General features: G+C 38.4%; 1 protein-coding gene across 3 annotated transcripts in view; it reads right to left on the reverse strand.

The window, feature by feature from the left end:
- Positions 1–614: 614 nt before the first annotated feature.
- Positions 615–19,633, reverse strand: part of ECD (ecdysoneless cell cycle regulator) — a 45,054-nt gene continuing 26,035 nt past the window's right edge. For all 3 annotated transcript variants that reach the window (XM_045083470.1, XM_004769458.3, XM_004769459.2), the window contains exons 8-14: positions 18,836–18,964; positions 16,186–16,271; positions 7,978–8,084; positions 7,662–7,842; positions 5,608–5,675; positions 3,655–3,869; positions 615–902 (exon numbers count right to left, since the gene is read on the reverse strand). In XM_045083470.1, coding sequence (XP_044939405.1) covers positions 672–902; positions 3,655–3,869; positions 5,608–5,675; positions 7,662–7,842; positions 7,978–8,084; positions 16,186–16,271; positions 18,836–18,964 — 1,017 coding nt within the window. In that variant the 3' untranslated portion in view covers positions 615–671. The remainder of the gene's footprint in view (positions 903–3,654; positions 3,870–5,607; positions 5,676–7,661; positions 7,843–7,977; positions 8,085–16,185; positions 16,272–18,835; positions 18,965–19,633) is intronic.

Consider the following 19,633-nt stretch of genomic DNA (forward strand, 5'->3'; position numbering starts at 1 on the left):
ATAGAAGAGCTATGACATTGAACTTTGTTTCCTGGCAGTGAGTGGAAAGAGGGCTTTGCTTCTTAGAACTCCAAGGATATCTGAAAGTTGAGGCAAAAGAGGGCAGGCTTGGGGTACTGAGAATGACAGATAAATAAAAGGATCTTTGGTACAGGGCCTATCTGGCTGGACAATATTCATGTGGCAATGAGTGATAAAGGTGCTAAGGATAAAAAGGGCCACTCAGTCCATGAAGGAGGAGAGCACAAACAGGTAAAATATTAGAACAAATGTATTTATCACTGGAGTGAACCTGGCTCAAGGTCATTTCTGGTAACGAATAAAAAAGCAACTCATTCATTTCTCATTTTTGCCTATGACCCTCCTTTCTCTTCCTTTAATCCTCAATAAAGATAAACTTAATGTTCTAAACACAGACTATATAAATCTCTCGGGCTGTCCAGGGGCTTGATTTTTCTCTCTTCTACTGACTTCAAAACCTTGTATGTACCTCAGCTGAGATCACAAAGACTTATGCAGAGTGGACAACATTTGGGGTTCACAGAGAAGTTAGCCTGTGAAACTTGTATTAAAGAAACATTTTAACTAAATGAGTCATCGAAACTAGACATGAGCACAGTTGAGACTCAATATTTATTTAAGAAGAAAAAAAGAAAGGCTAGGTGTGCTGGCTAATCTTGCATCGGCTTACTTGTAGGCCCGTGATCAGTGTTATCAGGCAGCTGTACGCCCATGCTTTGTAAAAGGTTCGACGCAGGTCCTGCCAGTCCAGCTTGGGAACTATAGGATTCCAGTATATTTGAAACCAGGTTCAGGTCTACATCCACTGGTGTCATAATAGATCCTCCTGTACCAGAATCTTCCTCATCTGAATTATTATTGGTAGTCTGGGATAGAGGTTCCTTATTTATGGAGAGAAAACAAAATCATGGGATAATAGGCCATTAGATTAGATGGTAGTTACAATAAAACCCAAGCAACAATGTAAAACTGAATTCTAAATTAAAAAGGAAATTTCTCATCCTTAATAACAGAAAATAAAAATGAGGTCTAATAAACTTCACAATTTAATATACATATTAGAATTTGGTTCCAAAGATTTTTAACACACTTCTTTCTAGGAAAAGTTTCTATAAATTGGATTTCTGCCGTGTTTTAAAATAGCCCAAGGGAGATAACCAAGGCTAAGGAGACATAGCTTGCCTAAGAGTTTTTTGTTTTTTGTTTTTTTTGACAGACAGAGATCACAAGTAGGCAGAGAGGCAGATAGAGGGCGGGGTGGGGGGAGGTGCGGAAGCAGGCTCCCCGCTGAGCAAAGAGCCTGATGTGGGGGTCGATCCCAGGACCTTGGGATCATGATCTGAGCTGAAGGCAGAGGCTTTAGCCCACTGAGAAACCCAGGTGCCCCTTGCCTAAGAGTTTTAAAAGAGATAGGCAAATATGAACATTAAGAAAAAAAAAAAAGAATCTGGGATGCCTGGGTGGCTCATTTGGTTGAGCAACTGCCTTCAACTCAGGTCATGATCCTGGAGTCCTGAGATCAAGGCCTGCATCAGGCTCCCTGAGCAGTGGGGAGTCTGCATCTCCTTTTGACCCTCCCCTTCTCGTGCTGCTTCTCTCTCTTTCAAATAAATAAATAAATCTTTTTAAAAAAAAATAAATAAATAAATAAATAGAAGAGAAGCTGATTTTTTCTCTAAATGAAAGAAACTAATTTCCTTTTTTTTCCCCCAATGAAAAAACTTCAAGTAAAAACCCAAGGCTCTGTGGACTCAAACCACCAAGAATTTGAATTGTTACTTGAACCTCTGTGGTTTCACAGGTTGGGGAAAGAATGTGAAAGACTGTAGCTTGATTTATAGGCCTTAGTATCTTTGCTATTCCAAGTGCACCCCAGGAATCAGCAATATGCTGATTACATGCCTGTTAGACATGTAAGATCTCAGGCTTACCCCTAGACCAACTTAACCCGAATATGCATTTTATTTCCTACACTTTAATTTCTTTTTTATTTTATTTTATTTAAAGATTTTTAAAAAATTTACTTATTTGACATTTAGAGATCACAAGTAGGCAGAGAGGCAGAGAGAAAGAGAGGAGGAAGCAGGCTTCCTGCTGAGCAGAGAGCCCGACGCAGGACTCGATCCCAGGACACTGGGATCATGACCTGAGCCGAAGGCAGAGGCCTTAACCCACTGAGCCACCCAGGTGGCCCTTAATTTCTTTTTTACTTCACTTTTACTTAGATCTTTAGATGGCTCATATACATATTAATATTTTAGAAACACTGCTTTAGATAAATCTTAAAGATATGGTTTCTTGGTTTCTATTAGGTTTGGGCAATATTTAAAGTGATTATTGTTTAAATGTGGTTTAGATGATGAAAGCAAGGTGAATAACACTCATTAAGGGCCTTAATATGGATTTCACTGTTGGCTTATTTAGTTCTCACATTAATTCTACAATTTAAGGATTACTGGTTAATGGATATATATTCACAGTGGAGGCTGAGCTGGACTTCAAACCCTAATCCCCAAGACTCCAGGGTCCACTCTCTTACATAATGTCTCTTAGGTCCAGGTTAGACATTGCTGGTATAAAAACTAGGATTAAAAAAATGAGTGGAAGGGGCGCCTGGGTGGCTCAGTGGGTTAAAGCCTCTGCCTTCGGCTCAGGTCATGATCCCAGTGTCCTGGGATCGAGCCCTGCATCGGGCTCTGCTCAGCAGGGAGCCTGCTTCCTCCTCTCTCTCTGCCTGCCTCTCTGCCTACTTGTGATCTGTCAAGTAAATAAATAAAATCTTAAAAAAAAAAAAAATGAGTGGAAGGTGAATTCTTAAATTGGTCCTAAATTAAGAAAACATAAAACAAACACTATTAAGATTTGAAAATAACTTGGATTTATTTAAGATCCTTTCTGTTTTTATTTTTATTTATTTATTTTTTTAAAGATTTTATTTATTTATTTGATAGGCAGAGATCTCAAGTAGACAGAGAGAGGAGGAAGCAGGCTCCCTGCTGAGCAGAGAGCTCAATGTGGGGCTCGATCCCAGGACCCTGTGATCATGACCTGAGCCGAAGGCAGAGGCTTTAACCCACTGAGCCACCCAGGTGCCCCTTATTTTTATTTTTTTAAAAGACTTTATTTACTTATTTGACAGAGATCACAAGTAGGCAGAGAGGCAGGCAGAGAGAAAGACAGGGAAGCAGCCTCCCTGCCGAGCAGAGAGCCCGATGTGGGGCTCGATCCCAGACCCTGAGATCACGACCTGAGCTGAAGGCAGAGGCTTAACCCACTGAGCCACCCAGGTACCCTCCTTTCTTTTTTTAAAGTCTGTGTAAGGTGTTAGTAGTAGAATGTAACCACAAACCAGTCTGACCACACAGTATGAGTTTTTTTTTAAATCATTAATGGATAACATAGAATAAGTAATATAATAAGCTTATATTTGGGAGAAAGAAGTTAATAATCCTTCATCCTATTAGGGAAACATTAGCAATCTTATATTCTTATTTATTTCAAATTAAAAAATCAAATTCATCACCAATAAGAGGATAAAAATAAAAAAAAAAAACCTAAGATAAAATACAGTTTCAGTTCTTCTTCATAATACTAAGATATTCAGATAGGGGAAGAGGTTAAACACTCACGTACCATTTGCTTCTGGGTGGTGAAACTTTTGCCGATACTGGTATGTGCCAATTCCTGGTCCATCTGGGCCATGTATGACTTGAGATTATTAAGAGTTCCTTTCACAGATGCATCCTCCTCAGTCTCCTGTGTTTTAAGATCCAAGTCATCATCACTGTCTAAATATTCAAAGTCTTCCTCATCCAGATCATCGGAGTCTGATTCATGAGAACTTGGCCCTACACAGACCCCAACACAGAAAGAGCCAAATGGTAATTTTTTCATCAGTGATTATATCTCTCAAAGAGTTAAATATTATCTGCAGAAAAGGACCAATATACAGAGATAAATTACTTCATAAAACTCTTTTCTGGAAAATGGTACTGTGGGTAGATATTTGCAGAAAGGTACACAGGCTGAGATGAAAAATATAGCTTTATTTTTTATTATGAATTTGATTACTAAAATTTTTTACTTAAAAAACTTAAAAGCGGGGCGCCTGGGTGGCTCAGTGGGTTAAGCCGCTGCCTTCGGCTCAGGTCATGATCTCAGGGTCCTGGGATCGAGTCCCACATTGGGCTCTCTGCTCGGCAGGGAGCCTGCTTCCTTCTCTCTCTCTCTCTGCCTGCCTCTCAGTGTACTTGTAATTTCTCTCTGTCAAATAAATAAATAAAATCTTTAAAAAAAACAAACAAACAAACAAAAAAAAAAACTTAAAAGCTACAGAATACATGAATATATTTTGATATAAATATCCAAGCCATATGGAGTTGTTATTGTCTCACTTCTCACTCTCTTCCCAGAGTTAAGCATCTTTTAATAGTTTGGTGGGTACCCAGCCTTTATGTAGTTCTGTACATACGTATAAAAACATAAGGGTGTATATATATGTATATACACACACACACACCGAACCATGTTTGCTTTTCCACTTAGTTATATGTCATGCAAGTCCTTCTTTGTGAAAACATATAGATGGACCTCATTCTTTCCTAAGATTGTGTAATATTTCATAATACAGTTGTACTATTATTTATTTTTAAAAGATTTTATTTATTTATTTGACAGAGATCACAAGAAGGCAGAGAAGCAGGCAGAGAGAGAGGGAGGTGGGGGAAGCAGGCTCCCTGCTGAGCAGAGAGCCCGATGCGGGGCTCGATCCCAGGACCATGGGATCATGACCAAAGCCCAAGGCAGAGGCTTAACACACTGAGCCACCCAGGTGCCCCCTATAATTTATTTAACCATTTCCTTCTTCATGGATATTTAGGATGTTCTACTTTTTTCTACTACAACGCTATAATCACCATTTTAGCACATAGTGTCTTTTTCATAGAGAAAAATTCCTGGAAGCAAAATAACTAAGTCAAAGGTTATAAACTTTCTAGAGTTCCAAACTCTCTTGTGAAAGACATCTTACACTTCCACGCTCACAGTTTGATAGTACCCATTTCTTCAACCCTTTGAGAAAACTGGGTATTGTCAATATTTTAAATCTTTGGCAATATGATAGGCAAAAAAACAAGTTCTTATTTTGTATTGTACATTTACTTACTAGAAACAGTTAAGTATTTTCAAATATTTATTTGTCTATATTTCTTCCTCAAGGCATTGCCTGTTTATATCCTTTGTTGATTTTTAAAATTGGGCTATTTGTCTTTGTATTATTAGTGTTAAGTACCGTACATCTAAAAGAGAAAAAACAGTGTAACATGGAAGCCAAGGTGAAACCATCTCTAGCCAAACAGCATTCATTCATTCAACAAATACTCAATGAGCAGCTACTATGTTAGGCATTGAGCTAAGTATCCTCTACAAAATAATTCAACTGCACAGAAGTTCATGGTTGAAAGCAATTCAAAATAATCAAGAGAAAGCAAATACTTTGATTTCCAAGAGACCCAATGCTCTAGTACTCTAGCAACAGCCTTGATACTTACAGTTTCAAAATGAAAATAAAATCACACTGTAACTTACCTAAAATCTTGTCAAAATAATTTAAAAAAGAGTCTGCATCAAAAGTGATTGGAGCCTCAGAAGGTTCTCTGTAAAGATTAAAGGAGAAAGACCATTTATCTTGAACACAACTCTCTGGAACTTTTCTTTTTTAAAGCAGTGCCATTCTTAGGAAAACTACTAGAGATATGATCTCAAAATAAGTGCAGCAAGAAAAACTGTAGTTTAAATGGTCTTGCAGGGCAAAAGAAATGGGAAAGACTGATGAAATAAGAGTAAAGGGTGCTTGGGTGGCTCAGTTGGGTAAGCATCTGCCTTTGGCTTAGGTCATGATCCCAGGGTCCTGGGATCAGGTCCCTCATCTGGCTCCATGATCAGCAGGGAGTCTCCTTCTCCCTCTGCCTCTCCCTCACCTCTTGTGCTCACAATCTGCCCCTCTCTTGCAGAAATAAATAAAATCTTAAAAAAAAAAAAAAAGAAACAAAAGTAAAAATTTCACTTTGTTTATGCACATTTAGCTTATGCTGATTTAGAGACCTACCTACCCTGCACCTCCCACAAGACAAGATAGATAGATAGATAGAATTAGCAGAAGAAATCACATCTCTGAGTTAATTTAAAAATAAAGTCTGTTTCTTTAGGAACTAAACTTTTAAAAAAGTTAAGAACATACTTTTTCTTATCTCTGCTTTCTTTCTCTCTTCTTTTTTTTTCAAGCTAGCTCTATGCTCAGGGTGGAGCCCAACATGGGGCTTGGACTCATAATCCTGAAATCAAGACCTAAACTGAGATGAAGAGTCAGAGGCTTAGCTGAGTGAGCCACCCAGGCACCTCCACACCCCCTTATCTTTGCTTTCTTTCTTTCTTTCTTTTTTTTTAAGATTGTATTTATTTATTTGACAGAGAGAGACACAGTGAGAGAGGGAACATAAGCAGGGGGAGTGGAAGAGGGAGAAACAGGCTTCTCGCAGAGCAGGAAGCTCAATCCCAGGACTCTGGGATCATGACTTGAGCCAAAGGCAGACACTTAATGACTGAGCCACCCAGGCGCTCCTTATCTCTGCTTTCTTTTTTTCTTTTTTTTTTTTTTTTAGAACTTTATTTATTTATTTGGCAGAGAGAGATCACAAGTAGGCAGAGAGGCAGGCAGAGAGAGAGGAAGGGAAGCAGGACCCTGCTGAGCAGAGAGCCCGATGTGGGACTCGATCCCAGTACCCTGAGATCATGACCTGAGCCGAAGGCAGTGGCTTAACCCACTGAGCCACCCAGGCGCCCCTGCTTTCTTAAAAAGAGAACACTGAACATGAATTTCAATCTTCTCATGAACATCATCTCAAGAGCATCAACACGAATAAAGATATATTTGCTGTACAACTGGCAATTCCAAATACCTTACTTTCCTATTACTTGCCAAATGTAATTTCCCATTTCTTCTGTTATTATTTCTTCCTTTGATAAACTCTTTTAACGCCCTCTTTTGAATGTGAAGCTTCCCATCGGCTTGGGGGTGGCAGACTGATTGGAAGTATGGGTTTGCTGAGAGCTAGATGTTAAGAGACCATAAAGTTCTGAGCAAAAGTTTAAAGAATAAAATACTCAATTTCCTTGCACAGCTCTGTGATGGACATTTTTAGATCTGTTGAGTAGCCTCTCTGACTCACTTTAAGAATTGCAAAGAATCAGGCTATTAGAAATACAACTCCAGGGCGCCTGGGTGGCTCAGTGGGTTAAGCCGCTGCCTTCGGCTCAGGTCATGATCTCAGGGTCCTGGGATCGAGTCCCGCATCGGGCTCTCTGCTCAGCAGGGAGCCTGCTTCCTCCTCTCTCTCTCTCTGCCTGCCTCTCTGCCTACTCGTGATCTCTGTCTGTCAAATAAATAAATAAAATCTTTAAAAAAAAAAAAAAAAGAAATACAACTCCAGATAAATTATCACGGTACTAGGCAGTAAAAGAGGGAAACACAGCAGTACAAATCATTTACTGAAAAGAAAAACAAGAGTGGAAATGGCAATGACTAGATGACTTCAACATCTGCATTCTAGCTACTCAGATATTTATACTCTAACACAAATTACCGAGGCAGCTCTGCTCCTTTGTGGGTTGAGACTTTGGAAATGAAAGCTTTCATGCTTTCTGAGACTTGACTTAAGTCATAATTCTCTTCCTCCTTGGAAACTGGCTCAGCATCTTTTTTGCCAGCAGCTTCCTGCAGCAGCTGGTCCAGCTGATCTGGTGAGAGATCTAACCACTGGTCATCTGAAAAAGAAGAAAACATGACACTGCCATACCACACTGAACATGGCAGATACTCTCAGAAGAGGGCCTTGTGAGACTTAGTGGAATATTTTCATTTTTCCTAACCCTTCTGCTCTATCCTGGTCCACCACTTACCATCTTCTGGGGGAAGATTAGCTTCTTCCTTCTTAAGCTCTTCTATATCAAATGGTATGGTCTGTAATAAGGTTAAGATTTCTTCACCTGGGCTCATAGCAAGAGAACTATAAAAAATAAAAAACATGGGGATATTTTTATAAGACAGCTCAGAAAAATAATCACAAAAAATAGTATTTTAAAGCGGGAGGAATAATCTAGTCTAATTTGTTTTTTTTTTTTTTTTAAAGATTTTTATTTATTTGACAGACCACAAGTAGGCAGAGAGGCAGGCAGAGAGAGAGGAGGAAGCAGGCTCCCCGCGGAGCAGAGAGCCCGATGCAAGGCTCGATCCCAGGACCTTGGGATCACGACCTGAGCTGAAGGCAGAGGCTTTAACCACTGAGCCACCCAGGCGCCCCTCTAACTTGTTTTTAAATAATTGTTTTATAGATCCCCTTTTTCTTAAAAATTTTACCAGGAACTCTAGAATGTAAAAGGGCTCAAAGAAAAACAAAGGAAACTATCAACAAACTGAAAAGGCAACCTACTGAATGCAAGAAAATATTTGCAAAACCATACATCTGATAAAGGGTTAATATCCAAAATAGAAAAAGAACTCACACATCTCGATAGTAAACAAAAAATGTGATTTACTTTTTAAAATTTATATTCAATTAGCCAACATATACTATATCATTAGTTTCTGATGTAGTGTTCAATGATTCATCAATTAAAAACAATCTGATTTAAAAATGGGCAGAGGACCTGAATACAAGATATACAAATGGCCAACAGGCACATGAAAAGGTGCTCAACATCACTCTTCATCAGGAAAATGCAGATCAAAATCACCATGAGATACCATCTCACACCAGTCACAATGACTATTACCAAAAAGACAAGTCAGTTGGTAAGGATTTGGAGAAAAGGGAAGCCTTGTGCATTGGTGGGAAAAATGGGTGCAAACAGTATGAAAAACAGTCTGGAGATTCCTCAAAAAATTAAAAACAGAACTACCATCTGACCCAGCAATTCTACTTCTGGATATATATATATATATATATATATGTGGGAAAAGAAAACAAGATATTGAAGAGATGTCTGCAACTCCCTTCTCTGCAACATTACTCACAATAGCTAAAGACATGGAAACCACCTCAGGGCCCACCAGTGGATGACTGGATAAAGGAGATGTACATAATTAATATAATAATAATAAAAAATAATAATCAATACAATTATATTATAAATACATATAATATATACAAATGTATTATTCAGAGAAATATATGTGAGAAAGAAGGATAAAGAAGAAATATGAGAAAGGAGGATTTCAATATGCTAATGGAATAAAGCAGAGAATGACAAACACCGCATGGTATCACACGTATGTGGAATGTCAAAAAAAAAAAAAAAAGTAAACCTCATAGAAACCGAGTGTAGAAAAGAGAATGCCAGGGGTTAGGGAGTGAGGGAAATAAGGAGGGGCTGGTAAAAGGGTACAGAGTTTCTGAATACCATCTAAGGATCTAATGTAAAACATGGTGACTGTAACACTGTATCATATAAACGAAATCTGCTCAGAGAGTAGAACTTTAATGTTCAAATTGCGCCACCAAAAAGATAAATATGTGAGGTGATGGAACTGCCAATTAACTAGATCTCTTCACATGTGCAAATATCAAATCACCATGATGTACTCTTTAAATATCTTACAATTCTGTTCCTCAAATTATTTTTCAGTAAAGCTGAGAAAGAAAAACTGCTTTGACTGAAATGGGAGTTTAGAAGCTCAGAGGTTATCCATTTCAGCTTTGCCTTTGGTTCTGTAGCAGAAAGCATGGAAGACAATTATGAAGCTGCTGACAGTACAGCTCTTTCAATTTATACATAGCATACATACGAGGAAAAGAAAACCCAGAAGAAAGTATGAACTAAAATTAATATTGCATGTATGAAATACTAGGTTAGCACTTTATTTTATTTTTTAAAGATTTTTATTGATTTACTTGACAGAAAGAGAGAGAGCACAGCCAGGGGGAGCAGCAGGTAGGGGGAGAGGGAGAAGCAGGCTCATCCTGAGCAGGGAGCCCGATGGAGGGCTTGGTTCCAGGACCCTGGGATCATGACCCGAGCCAAAGGCAGACACTGAAACGACGCCCAGGCGCCCCTAGGCTAGCCCTTTAAATACAGTTTCTTATTCAGTTCCCTAATTACTATTATGAGGTAATAATCCTGGTTACAGATGAGAAAACCAGAGCTCAGTGAAGTTCTATAATGTCTGAAAGGTCACTGAGTTAGAGCAAAGTCTTGAAACCAAGTGTTCAGATACTAACTTATGATCCTTCTACAACAAACTGATGAAGAAATGCACACAGAGATATTATCTGTACGATGAGTATGTTATTTTATTTTACTATTATTTTTAAAAATATTTATTTATTTGCCAGAGAGAGAGAGAAAACAGAAGCGGGGGAGCACAGGCAGAGAGAGAGGCAGACTCCCTGCTGAGCAGGGAGCCTGATGCGGGACTCAATCCCAGGACCCCTAGGTCATGACCTGAGCCAAAGGCAGATGCTTAACCAACTGAGCCACCCAGGCATCCCAAGCATGTTATTTTATGATGGCAATGTGACCTGTGTATCTGATGGAAACCTGTCTGATCTATTTAGAATGGAGCAAATCAAATTATGGAATGGACTTACATTCATTTAAATAAAGATTTGCATACCTTGCTAAATCATGTAGGTGACAGGAAATTATCCCTGCTACATATTATGCAAATATTACTAGGAGAGAAAAAGAAATACACAAGTAACTGTAATAAATTACACAGTATAAAATCATATTTATCTTAGAAAGAGAAGAGAGAGAATGTAAGCAGGGAGAAGGGCAGAGGAAAAGGGAGAGAGAATCTCAAGCAGACCACCTGCTGTGTGCAGGGCTCAACCTCATGACCCTGAGATCACGACCTGAGCTGAAATCAAGAGTTGGACCAAATGCTATGAAGAATCACAGGAGAAGGTAATTAATTACAGTAACTACAGAAAAGTTAAAAAGAAATGATAAAGACAATGGAAGTAGTTGAGTTAGGCCTTAAAGAATGGGGTGCGGGGGCACGCCTGGGTGACTCAGTTGGTTAAGCAGCTGCCTTCGGCTCAGATCATGATCCCAGCGTCCTGGGATCGAGTCCCACATCAGGCTCCTTGCTCGGCAGGGGGCCTGCTTCTCCCTCTGCCTCTACCTGCCATTCTGTCTGCCTGTGCTTACTCTCTCTCCCTCTCTCTCTCTGACAAATAAATAAAATCTTTAAAAAAAAAAAAAATGGGGTGGGGAGCCTGGGTGGTTCGGTCAGTTGGTTAAGTGTCCAACTCTTGATTTCAGCTGAGGTCATGTTCTCAGGGTCCTGAGATTGAGCCCTGCACTTAGCAGGGAGTCTACTTGAGATTCTCTCTCTCCCTCTGCCCCCTTCCCTACTCACACAGGCTCTCTTTCTCTCTCCAAAATAAAGCTTTGTTTAAAAAATGGGGAAGATGTTTTCTTGAGACTTTTTATTTATTTATTTTGAGAAACAGCAAGTCCATGAGCAGAGGGAGGGGCAGAGGTAGAGAGGAAGAAGCAGACTCCCACTGAGCAAGGAGCCCAATGTGAGGTTCAATCCCAGGATCCTGGGATCATGACCCAAGCCTAAGGCAGACCTTAACCAACTGAGCCACCCAGGCATCCAGAATGGGGAAGATTCTGACAAGTAAGATAGGGTAGAGGAATTTCAGGCAAGGGAGAAAATGAGCATTTGTATAAAGGCAAAGAAGTGAGGAACATGTTCACAAAGCAAATGGTGTTCAGTCTGGCAAAAGCATCGAAGATGAAGCTGAACAGATGGACAGGAATGAGAGCACAGTGAGCCTGAAATGGCTAAGTTTGGACTCAATGAAATAAGTAGTGAGTGATCACTGATGGCTTCTTTTTTATTTTTAATTTTTGTTTTAAGAGATTTAAATAATACAGACAAGTCCAAAAGATACAGCAGAAAAAAATGATACAACAAATGTCCACATCCTACCACCTAGAATTTTAATATTGCTATACTTACTTCTAGTCTAAAGGTATGACTGATTAGCCTTAACACAAAAAATTAAACACAACATATGCCCATACTTTAAAAATTTATAGATAAAGCTAATATTTTTCCTTTGATGACCAACACTATCAGTTCCAGTCTGTTTCATTATTATCCAGAGGTGACTGCTCCCACAAATAATCCTTCTGGTCCACTGAGCATGTGAGTGCGCGTGCACACGCGCATGTATTTGTTATATTTGTTGTTGAGTGTTCTCTTTCCCTGGAATTTTATTACCCCCAGATACCCGTATGCCTCATTCCCTCACTTCATTTATATCTCTTCTCAAATAGAACCTCCTTGGAAAGGCCTCCTTGACCAACTTATTCAGAATAGCAGTCTAGGGGTGCCCGGGTATCACAGTTGGGCGCACCAACTCTTGGTCTTCGCTCAGATCATGATCTCAGGTTCATGGAACTGAGCCCTGCATCAGGATCCGTGCCTATACCTCTCTCATACACTAACGAAACAAGATGGGATCAGGAGGGAGACAAACCATAAGAGACTCTTAATGTCACAAAACAAACCAAGGGGAGCCGGTAGGGGAAAGAGGGGGAGAGGGAGGGTGGTGGGGATATGGTCATTGGGGAATGTGCTATAGTGAGTGCTGTGAACTGTGTAAACCTGGCGATTCATAGACCTGTACCCCTGGGGCTAATAATACATTATATATTTATAAAAAAATTAAAAAATTAAAAAAAAAACACATGACATTTTGTGTCCTAAACATTTATATATATATAGCATCCATACTCTACATATTTACAACTTGCCTTTTTCAATCAACATGTTTTCAAAATCTATTTATTTAGATCAGTGGTTTTCAACTGGGGACAGTTTTGCCCCCAGAGGACATCTGATAATGTCTGGCCATATTTTTGGTTGTCACAGCTGGGGGTGGGGTAGAGTGTTATTGGCATTTATTGGGTAGAAGCCAGGGATGCTGCTAAACAACATATAATACACAGAGCAGTCCCCCACAAAAAAGAATTATCTGGTCCAAAATGTCAACAGTGCCAAGGCTGAGAAATCCTGGATTAGATTTATGTACATTTAGCTAATCTCTGGTTAACTAATGGATTGTAATCTATCATATAACTACAACGTAATTCGTTTATCTATTATTGATGGACACTAACACATTGTTCAGTTTTTAACTATTACAATCTCTAATAATTTTTAGGAGAGTGACTGAAGATGATTGAAGCATATTTCAAACATTCTCTTGGGTCTAATGGTTGCATTGCAAATTAAGAGTTGCTAGCCATTGGAAAACAAATTTAGGTATTGCCAGAGTAAGAAATGAGTGAGAGGGGAAAAAAAAAAAAAAGAAACAAGTAATTAGAGTAGCTACTAAGAGTAAAAAAGAAAAATGCAAGACACAAGATAGTAATAAAAAGGATCAAGAGTCTGGATCCAAGGAGAGCCAGGAAGTTTAGGTGATAAGGAGGACGGTAGCACTTTAAAAAGAGACTGGGAAACAGTCTGTGATACTAATCCAGGTTTTGTTTTGTTTTTGTTTTTGTTTTTAAGAAATCACATCATCACAATTTTAATTGCATATGTTTTCTTTTTTTTAGTCAATTAAAACAACCATTTTATATTATTACTATTTTTATTAACATATAATTATTATTTGTTTCAGGATTACAAATAAGACTGTGAATCATCAGTCTTACACAATTCACAGCTATGGTGAGTGCTATAAATTAATCCAGGTATTTAAAAAAAAAAAAAACAAATACACTGGGAATTCAAAAACAGGTCTGGAGAGAGATGTGAGTTTGGTTTTAAACTGTTCAGAAGTTATCCTGGTTTGGGAATGGGAGTCTCTTTTGCAACACTCTAATGGAGATGTAGGAGCACCTGGGTGGCTCAGTGGGTTAAAGCCTCTGCTTTCAGCTCAGGTCATGATCCCAGGGTCCTGGAATCTAGCTTAGCGGGAAGCCTACTTCTCCCTTTCCCTCTGCCTGCTGCTCCCCCTGCTTGTACTCTCTGTCAAATAAATAAAATCTTAAAAATAAAATAAAATAAAATGTTGGACATACAAGCTACTTAAATTCTTTCTCCAGTAGTAAAAATGTGGTAAATAATATCTATTTACTGAAATGTTATGCAGCTCCTTAACAATTATGCTTATAAAGACTTTTTAACGTCATGGGAAAAGGTAAGATAATAATGAGTAAAAATTATGGACAGGATACAAAATTTTTGTATAGTATAAAAATGTTTTAAAAATAACTAGATGAATATGGGGGGAAAATAATGGAAGGCAGTAGAGCAAAATGATAATAGTAGTTGACTTTCTGATATGAATTTTTCCTTACTACATCTTTCTGTATTTGCTATATTGAGTGAATGTTATTTTGTAACAACAATGAACCTATTTTAAGGCTTTATTAGAGAGAGTGAGCAAGTGAGAGAGAGAGAGCGGGAGCTCTGGGGGAGAGGGAGAAGCAGGGTCCCCACCAAGCAGGGAGCCTGACATAGGGCTTGACCCCAGGATCCTGAAATCATGACCTGCGAGGAAGATAGACACTTAACCAACCAAGCCACCCAGGCGCCCTATGAACTTCATTATTTCAAAAGAATTACCCAACCCCCAATCTATCTTGTTTTGTGCCAGGAGCCCTAATTCTCCTACATGAGTCTCTCTTATTTTCTTGATATCTCTTTAACCCGTCTGTAAGGTAACAGTTCACAAGCAGAGTGGCCCTTTGACGCAGATGGGAATCATCTAGGGGAGATTCTCCTAACCATGATGGCCACCTCTTTTAGTCTCCTTTCCCAAGTTTTCTGAAATGATACCCTGAGAAGGAATCCTTTTACCACCAATTATTGCCATAAAACTGATGGGAGTGCAAAGGCACAGGCAGACAGTTCTGAGAGAAATGACAGGTGTAAAGTCATAATTATCTCACAGACAACTGAGGTTAGAGTTCTCTCAGCATCGACCTTGCTTCACCAGTCTTCAAAAACATTCTATTACACAAATATGTGATGTTTGTGACGCAAGCAAAATGACTAGAGTTCAAAACCAGTAAGTTTAACTTGGAAAAAAAAAAAAAGTCCAAAGACAAAATGAAAAACACACACAACTTGGGACCTTTTAACCATAATATATACAAAGGTATTCTCTCATGTTATTTAACAGCTTTGAGTACCTCAAATTCAATTCTGTACACACAAATTGAAGTTTTTCCCATACTCAAATTCTGACCTTTGATTCCTGAGCTCAATAAGACTGAGGTTTTCTGCTAGAGCTCTATTTTTTCCTTGGTGCTGCACTAACTAGGAGGTGACCTCAGGGGGACAACTCAGATAATGTGGACCACCATCTACTGTGATCTTCTTTTAGGTCCTATTTCCTTCAATTTTTGCCTTATTTTGTTGTTCTATTGTGTCTTCAAATAACTGTTTCTTATAGTCTCACCAAAGTTTATAATTACAGTTGGCAGGGGTTAGTTAGATACGTTATGCCACCATTATGAGACCTCGGTTTTATTAAATTTTAAAGAGGGGTGCCACTTCCTCCCAATCTTGTGCTCATTTCCTTCTTACCCCAGGAAATGTATGGCAGGTCAGAATGAGATTTGATTTGAAAGAGGAATATGTGCTTTATCCTGTGGTTCAGACCTACCTAAAAGTAGCCAGACTCAACCAAGGGCTCCAATAGGAATCAAGCATATGCTCATTATCAGACTGCCTGAGTTCAAATCCTGTATCTGTCACTTATTAGCGGTGTGACCTTTGGCAAACTACTTAATCTCTCTTGGCTTCAGCTTCTCTGCTGTAAACAGGGAACAATAATCATACTTATTTCATAGGACTGTAAGAGAGATATAACAAATTAAAGTGGCCTATACATTACAATTACCAATAAATGTTAGCCATTAGATGACGATAATGACGACGACAGGTGCCAGACCCGGTGATCTGTAGCAAAATCTCCTCTCCCCCAATTCAGCCCTTCAGCAATCATGATCCTGCCATTAACTCTTTAAATACGGCAACTCCAACTTCTACAACTATCTCAAGAGTGAGGAACTCCTTAACTTCCAGCAGGTCACCACTCTGCTGCCATGGTTACGTAGCGATGAACTCACCTTTCTGATCGGTTTACTGACAGTTGGAAGTAGTTCTTTCCCATTTCTAGCCTTGCCTGGTACTCAGCAGAACCTTCTATCAGTCCCTTAAAAAAAAAAAAAAAAAAGGCCTATCAGAACGTTATTTACATGCTATCATTAAAATAATTTGCTCACCAGCAATTTTCAGGGAGGCAGTGTGTGATACATTGTTTAGAAATCATGAGGCTTGAGTCCAAACTCTGTTTTGTCACTAATGTACCTTTTTGGGCTCTAGTTTCTCCAAATAAGGGCACTCAGCTATATGTAGTAGTTCCTAATTCTTTTCACCATTAAGGACCTCTTTCCAATATGGAAGATTTTCTACCATTTTCTTTTTTTTTTTTTAATTTTATTTATTTATTTGACAGACAGAGATCACAAGTAGGCAGAGAGGCAGGCAGAGAGAGAGGAGGAAGCAGGCTCCCTGCCGAGCAGAGAGCCTGAAGCGGGGCTCAATCCCAGGACCCTGGGATCATGACCTGAGCCGAAGGCAGAGGCTTTAACCCACTGAGCCACCCAGGCGCCCCTTCTACCATTTTCTAATATTTAATTAGTTATTAATAAATAATTGATTAGTAATTAATTTATAAAACAAAGTACAAATAGATCCCAAAATAGCATAATCCCACTTTAACTACCACTCCTGCTTTTCACATTTATGTTTATTTTGGCATTCATACTTAGTATTTTATATTCTTTCAAAAATAGACTACAATATCATAAGCACCTTTCCATATTGCTACAGTCTTTGTATCACCATGTTTTAAAAAATTTTAATTCCAATACAGTTAGCCTACAGTTCTCTATTAGCTTCAGGGATACAATATAGTGACTCAACAATTCTCTACATTACTCAGTGCTCATCACAGTAAGTGTCCTCGTAATTCCCCTATTTCACCTATTTCACGTATCCCCCCACCTTCCCTCTGGTAACCATCAGTTTACTCTCTAGAGTTAAGAGTCTATTTTTTGCCTTTTTCCTTTGTTCAGTTGGTTTGTTGAATTCCGCATGAGTGAAATTATACGGTATTTGTCTTTCTCTGACTTCTTTCACTTAGCATTTTACCCTCTAGATCCACCTATGTTGTTGTAAATAGCAAGATTTCGTTTTTTATGGCTGTCATATATATATATATATATTTTCACATCTTCTTTACCTATCCATCTCTTGATGGGACACCTGGGTTGCTTCCCTTGGCTATAAATAATCTTGGCTTTAAATAATGCTGCAATAAACATAGGAATGCATGTATCCCTTTGAACTAGTGTTTTCATTTTCTTGGGTAAATAACTAGTAGTGGAATTACTGGATCATATAATTCCACAGTTTTCCATAGTGGCTGCACCAGTTTGCATTCCCACCAACAGTGCACAAGGGTTCCTTTCTCTCCACATCCTCATCAACACTTGTTGTTTCTTTTTTTTTATTTTTAACACTTGTTTTTTCTTATATTTTAGATTTTGGCCATTCTGAGAGATGTGAGGTGTTATGTCACTGTTATTTTGACTTGCATTTCTCTGAAGATTAGTAATGTTGAGCATCTTTTCATGTATCTGTTGGCCACTGGCCTGTCTTCTTTGAAGAAATGTCCATTCCTGTATCATTATATTCTTAATGAATTTTTCTACTTCTTGGATGTTTCCTTAAAATACATCATTCAAATTAAAGTTCTGAGTTTGAACCTTTGAACCTTTCTATAGCTTCTGGAACACATTAGCAACTTATTTTCCAGTTAAAGTTCTATCAATTTGCGACGTTATGGCAGTGAATAGGAGTATTAACTTCACTACACCTTCAATAGCACTAAATATCACACAGATACTTTTTCACATATTGTATTCAGACGTATAGCCTTTCTGGAAGATTCTGTTGAGGTGTCTCAGGTGTTGGGGACGTGAGCATCTATTTCCTGAAGCGTGTTTCTGCATAATCTTCGCTTTACCACAATTAGGTCGGGTTTTATATGCAATTACTGTATCTGAGTTTCTGTAGCACACATCACAGGTATGATTTTTTTTAAATTAATTATCCAGAATAAACTTTTTTTGATCCAAAAAAAAAAAAAAAAAAAAAGTGAGTATTTTAAGAAAAATGTGCTAGTTTTCTTTACATAATTTTTTTCAAGATTTTATTTATTTATTTGCCAGAGAGATCACAAGTAGGCAGAGAGGCAGGCAGAGAGAGAGGGGAAGAAGGCTCCCTGCTGAGCAGAGAGCCTGATGTGGGTCTCGATCCCAGGACCCTGAGATCATGACCTGAGCCAAAGGCAGAGGCTTAACCCACTGTGCCACCCAGGCACCCCTCTTTTTGTAATTTTTAAAATTTATGTCTTTGTTCATTTTTCTGTTTGGTGTCTTCATGTTTGCCTTATGATTTGCCAAAGTTGTTCTTCTGATACAAACAACTTAAATGTTAGTATAAATAACAATATATATAAATGTTAGTAGTTTTTCTAAAATACTGAAAACAGTTCATAGCCACCCCCTCATTAACACTGAATTAGAATGGTCCTTTTTAACTCTCACTTCTATAGTCATGTTACACATTAAATATGGACCACAGGACTCTAATGCACCAGCTTGATTTTCCCTGGATTGTACAATTTTACAAGTGCTTTGCAAGTCCTACCTTAAAATAATCATTCTTTTTCAGACTTTCGAGGAAGCCAGCCCAGAGTGGTGAGGGAGTCATGAAGGATTTCTTGGAGTCAGAAAAATGTGGGCTAAATTTGGAGCACAAGATCTCAAATCCATGAGCCTAGATGAAATAGACAGAATTTTCATTATTAAGTTACTTTCTTTCCATTCAGCCACACTTAAGATCTAGGTGACTGGACATAAGGGCATATGGACATTTATAACACTTGGAATTTTATGAAAAATCTATTTCCAAGTTTTTCAATATCTATAGATTACTAAAAATTATAAAGGGAAGGCAAACAATACAAACATTCTTGTCCTCCTCAAAGAGATTTCTTTTCTTGCTGATTACAAAACCAGAAATTTAAACTCTCTTGTTTGCTTAAAAAAAGGCATTTAAAAGGTTTCTTGTCTAACAGAAATTATAAATGAGTTCAGCAAGGTCTTAAACATGGAAAGGGAAGGAAGGGAATCACTTATTTTTAATTGTCCTTGGACTAAAAAATATGAGTGAGCATGGCAAAGTCAGTCAGACAGGGAGATTTCCTGATCACTCTAGAGAAAACTATTATCAATTTCTTGCATATCTTTTCAGAAGTAAAAATGCATTCAAGCAGATGTGTAGTCTGTGTCTATATATCCTACTGCATCCCTTTGGTCATTAAATGGCAACATACTGTTCTAAACCTTGCTTTTTCACTAAGGTATATGCTTTGGAGATCATTTTATATGATCATACAAAGTTAACCATTTCACTGCATAGGCAGACCATAATTTAACTATTCCC

Source organism: Mustela putorius, unplaced genomic scaffold, assembly GCF_011764305.1.
Source record: "Mustela putorius furo isolate JIRA1106 unplaced genomic scaffold, ASM1176430v1.1 tig00000698_pilon_pilon_pilon, whole genome shotgun sequence".
NCBI lineage: Eukaryota > Metazoa > Chordata > Mammalia > Carnivora > Mustelidae > Mustela > Mustela putorius.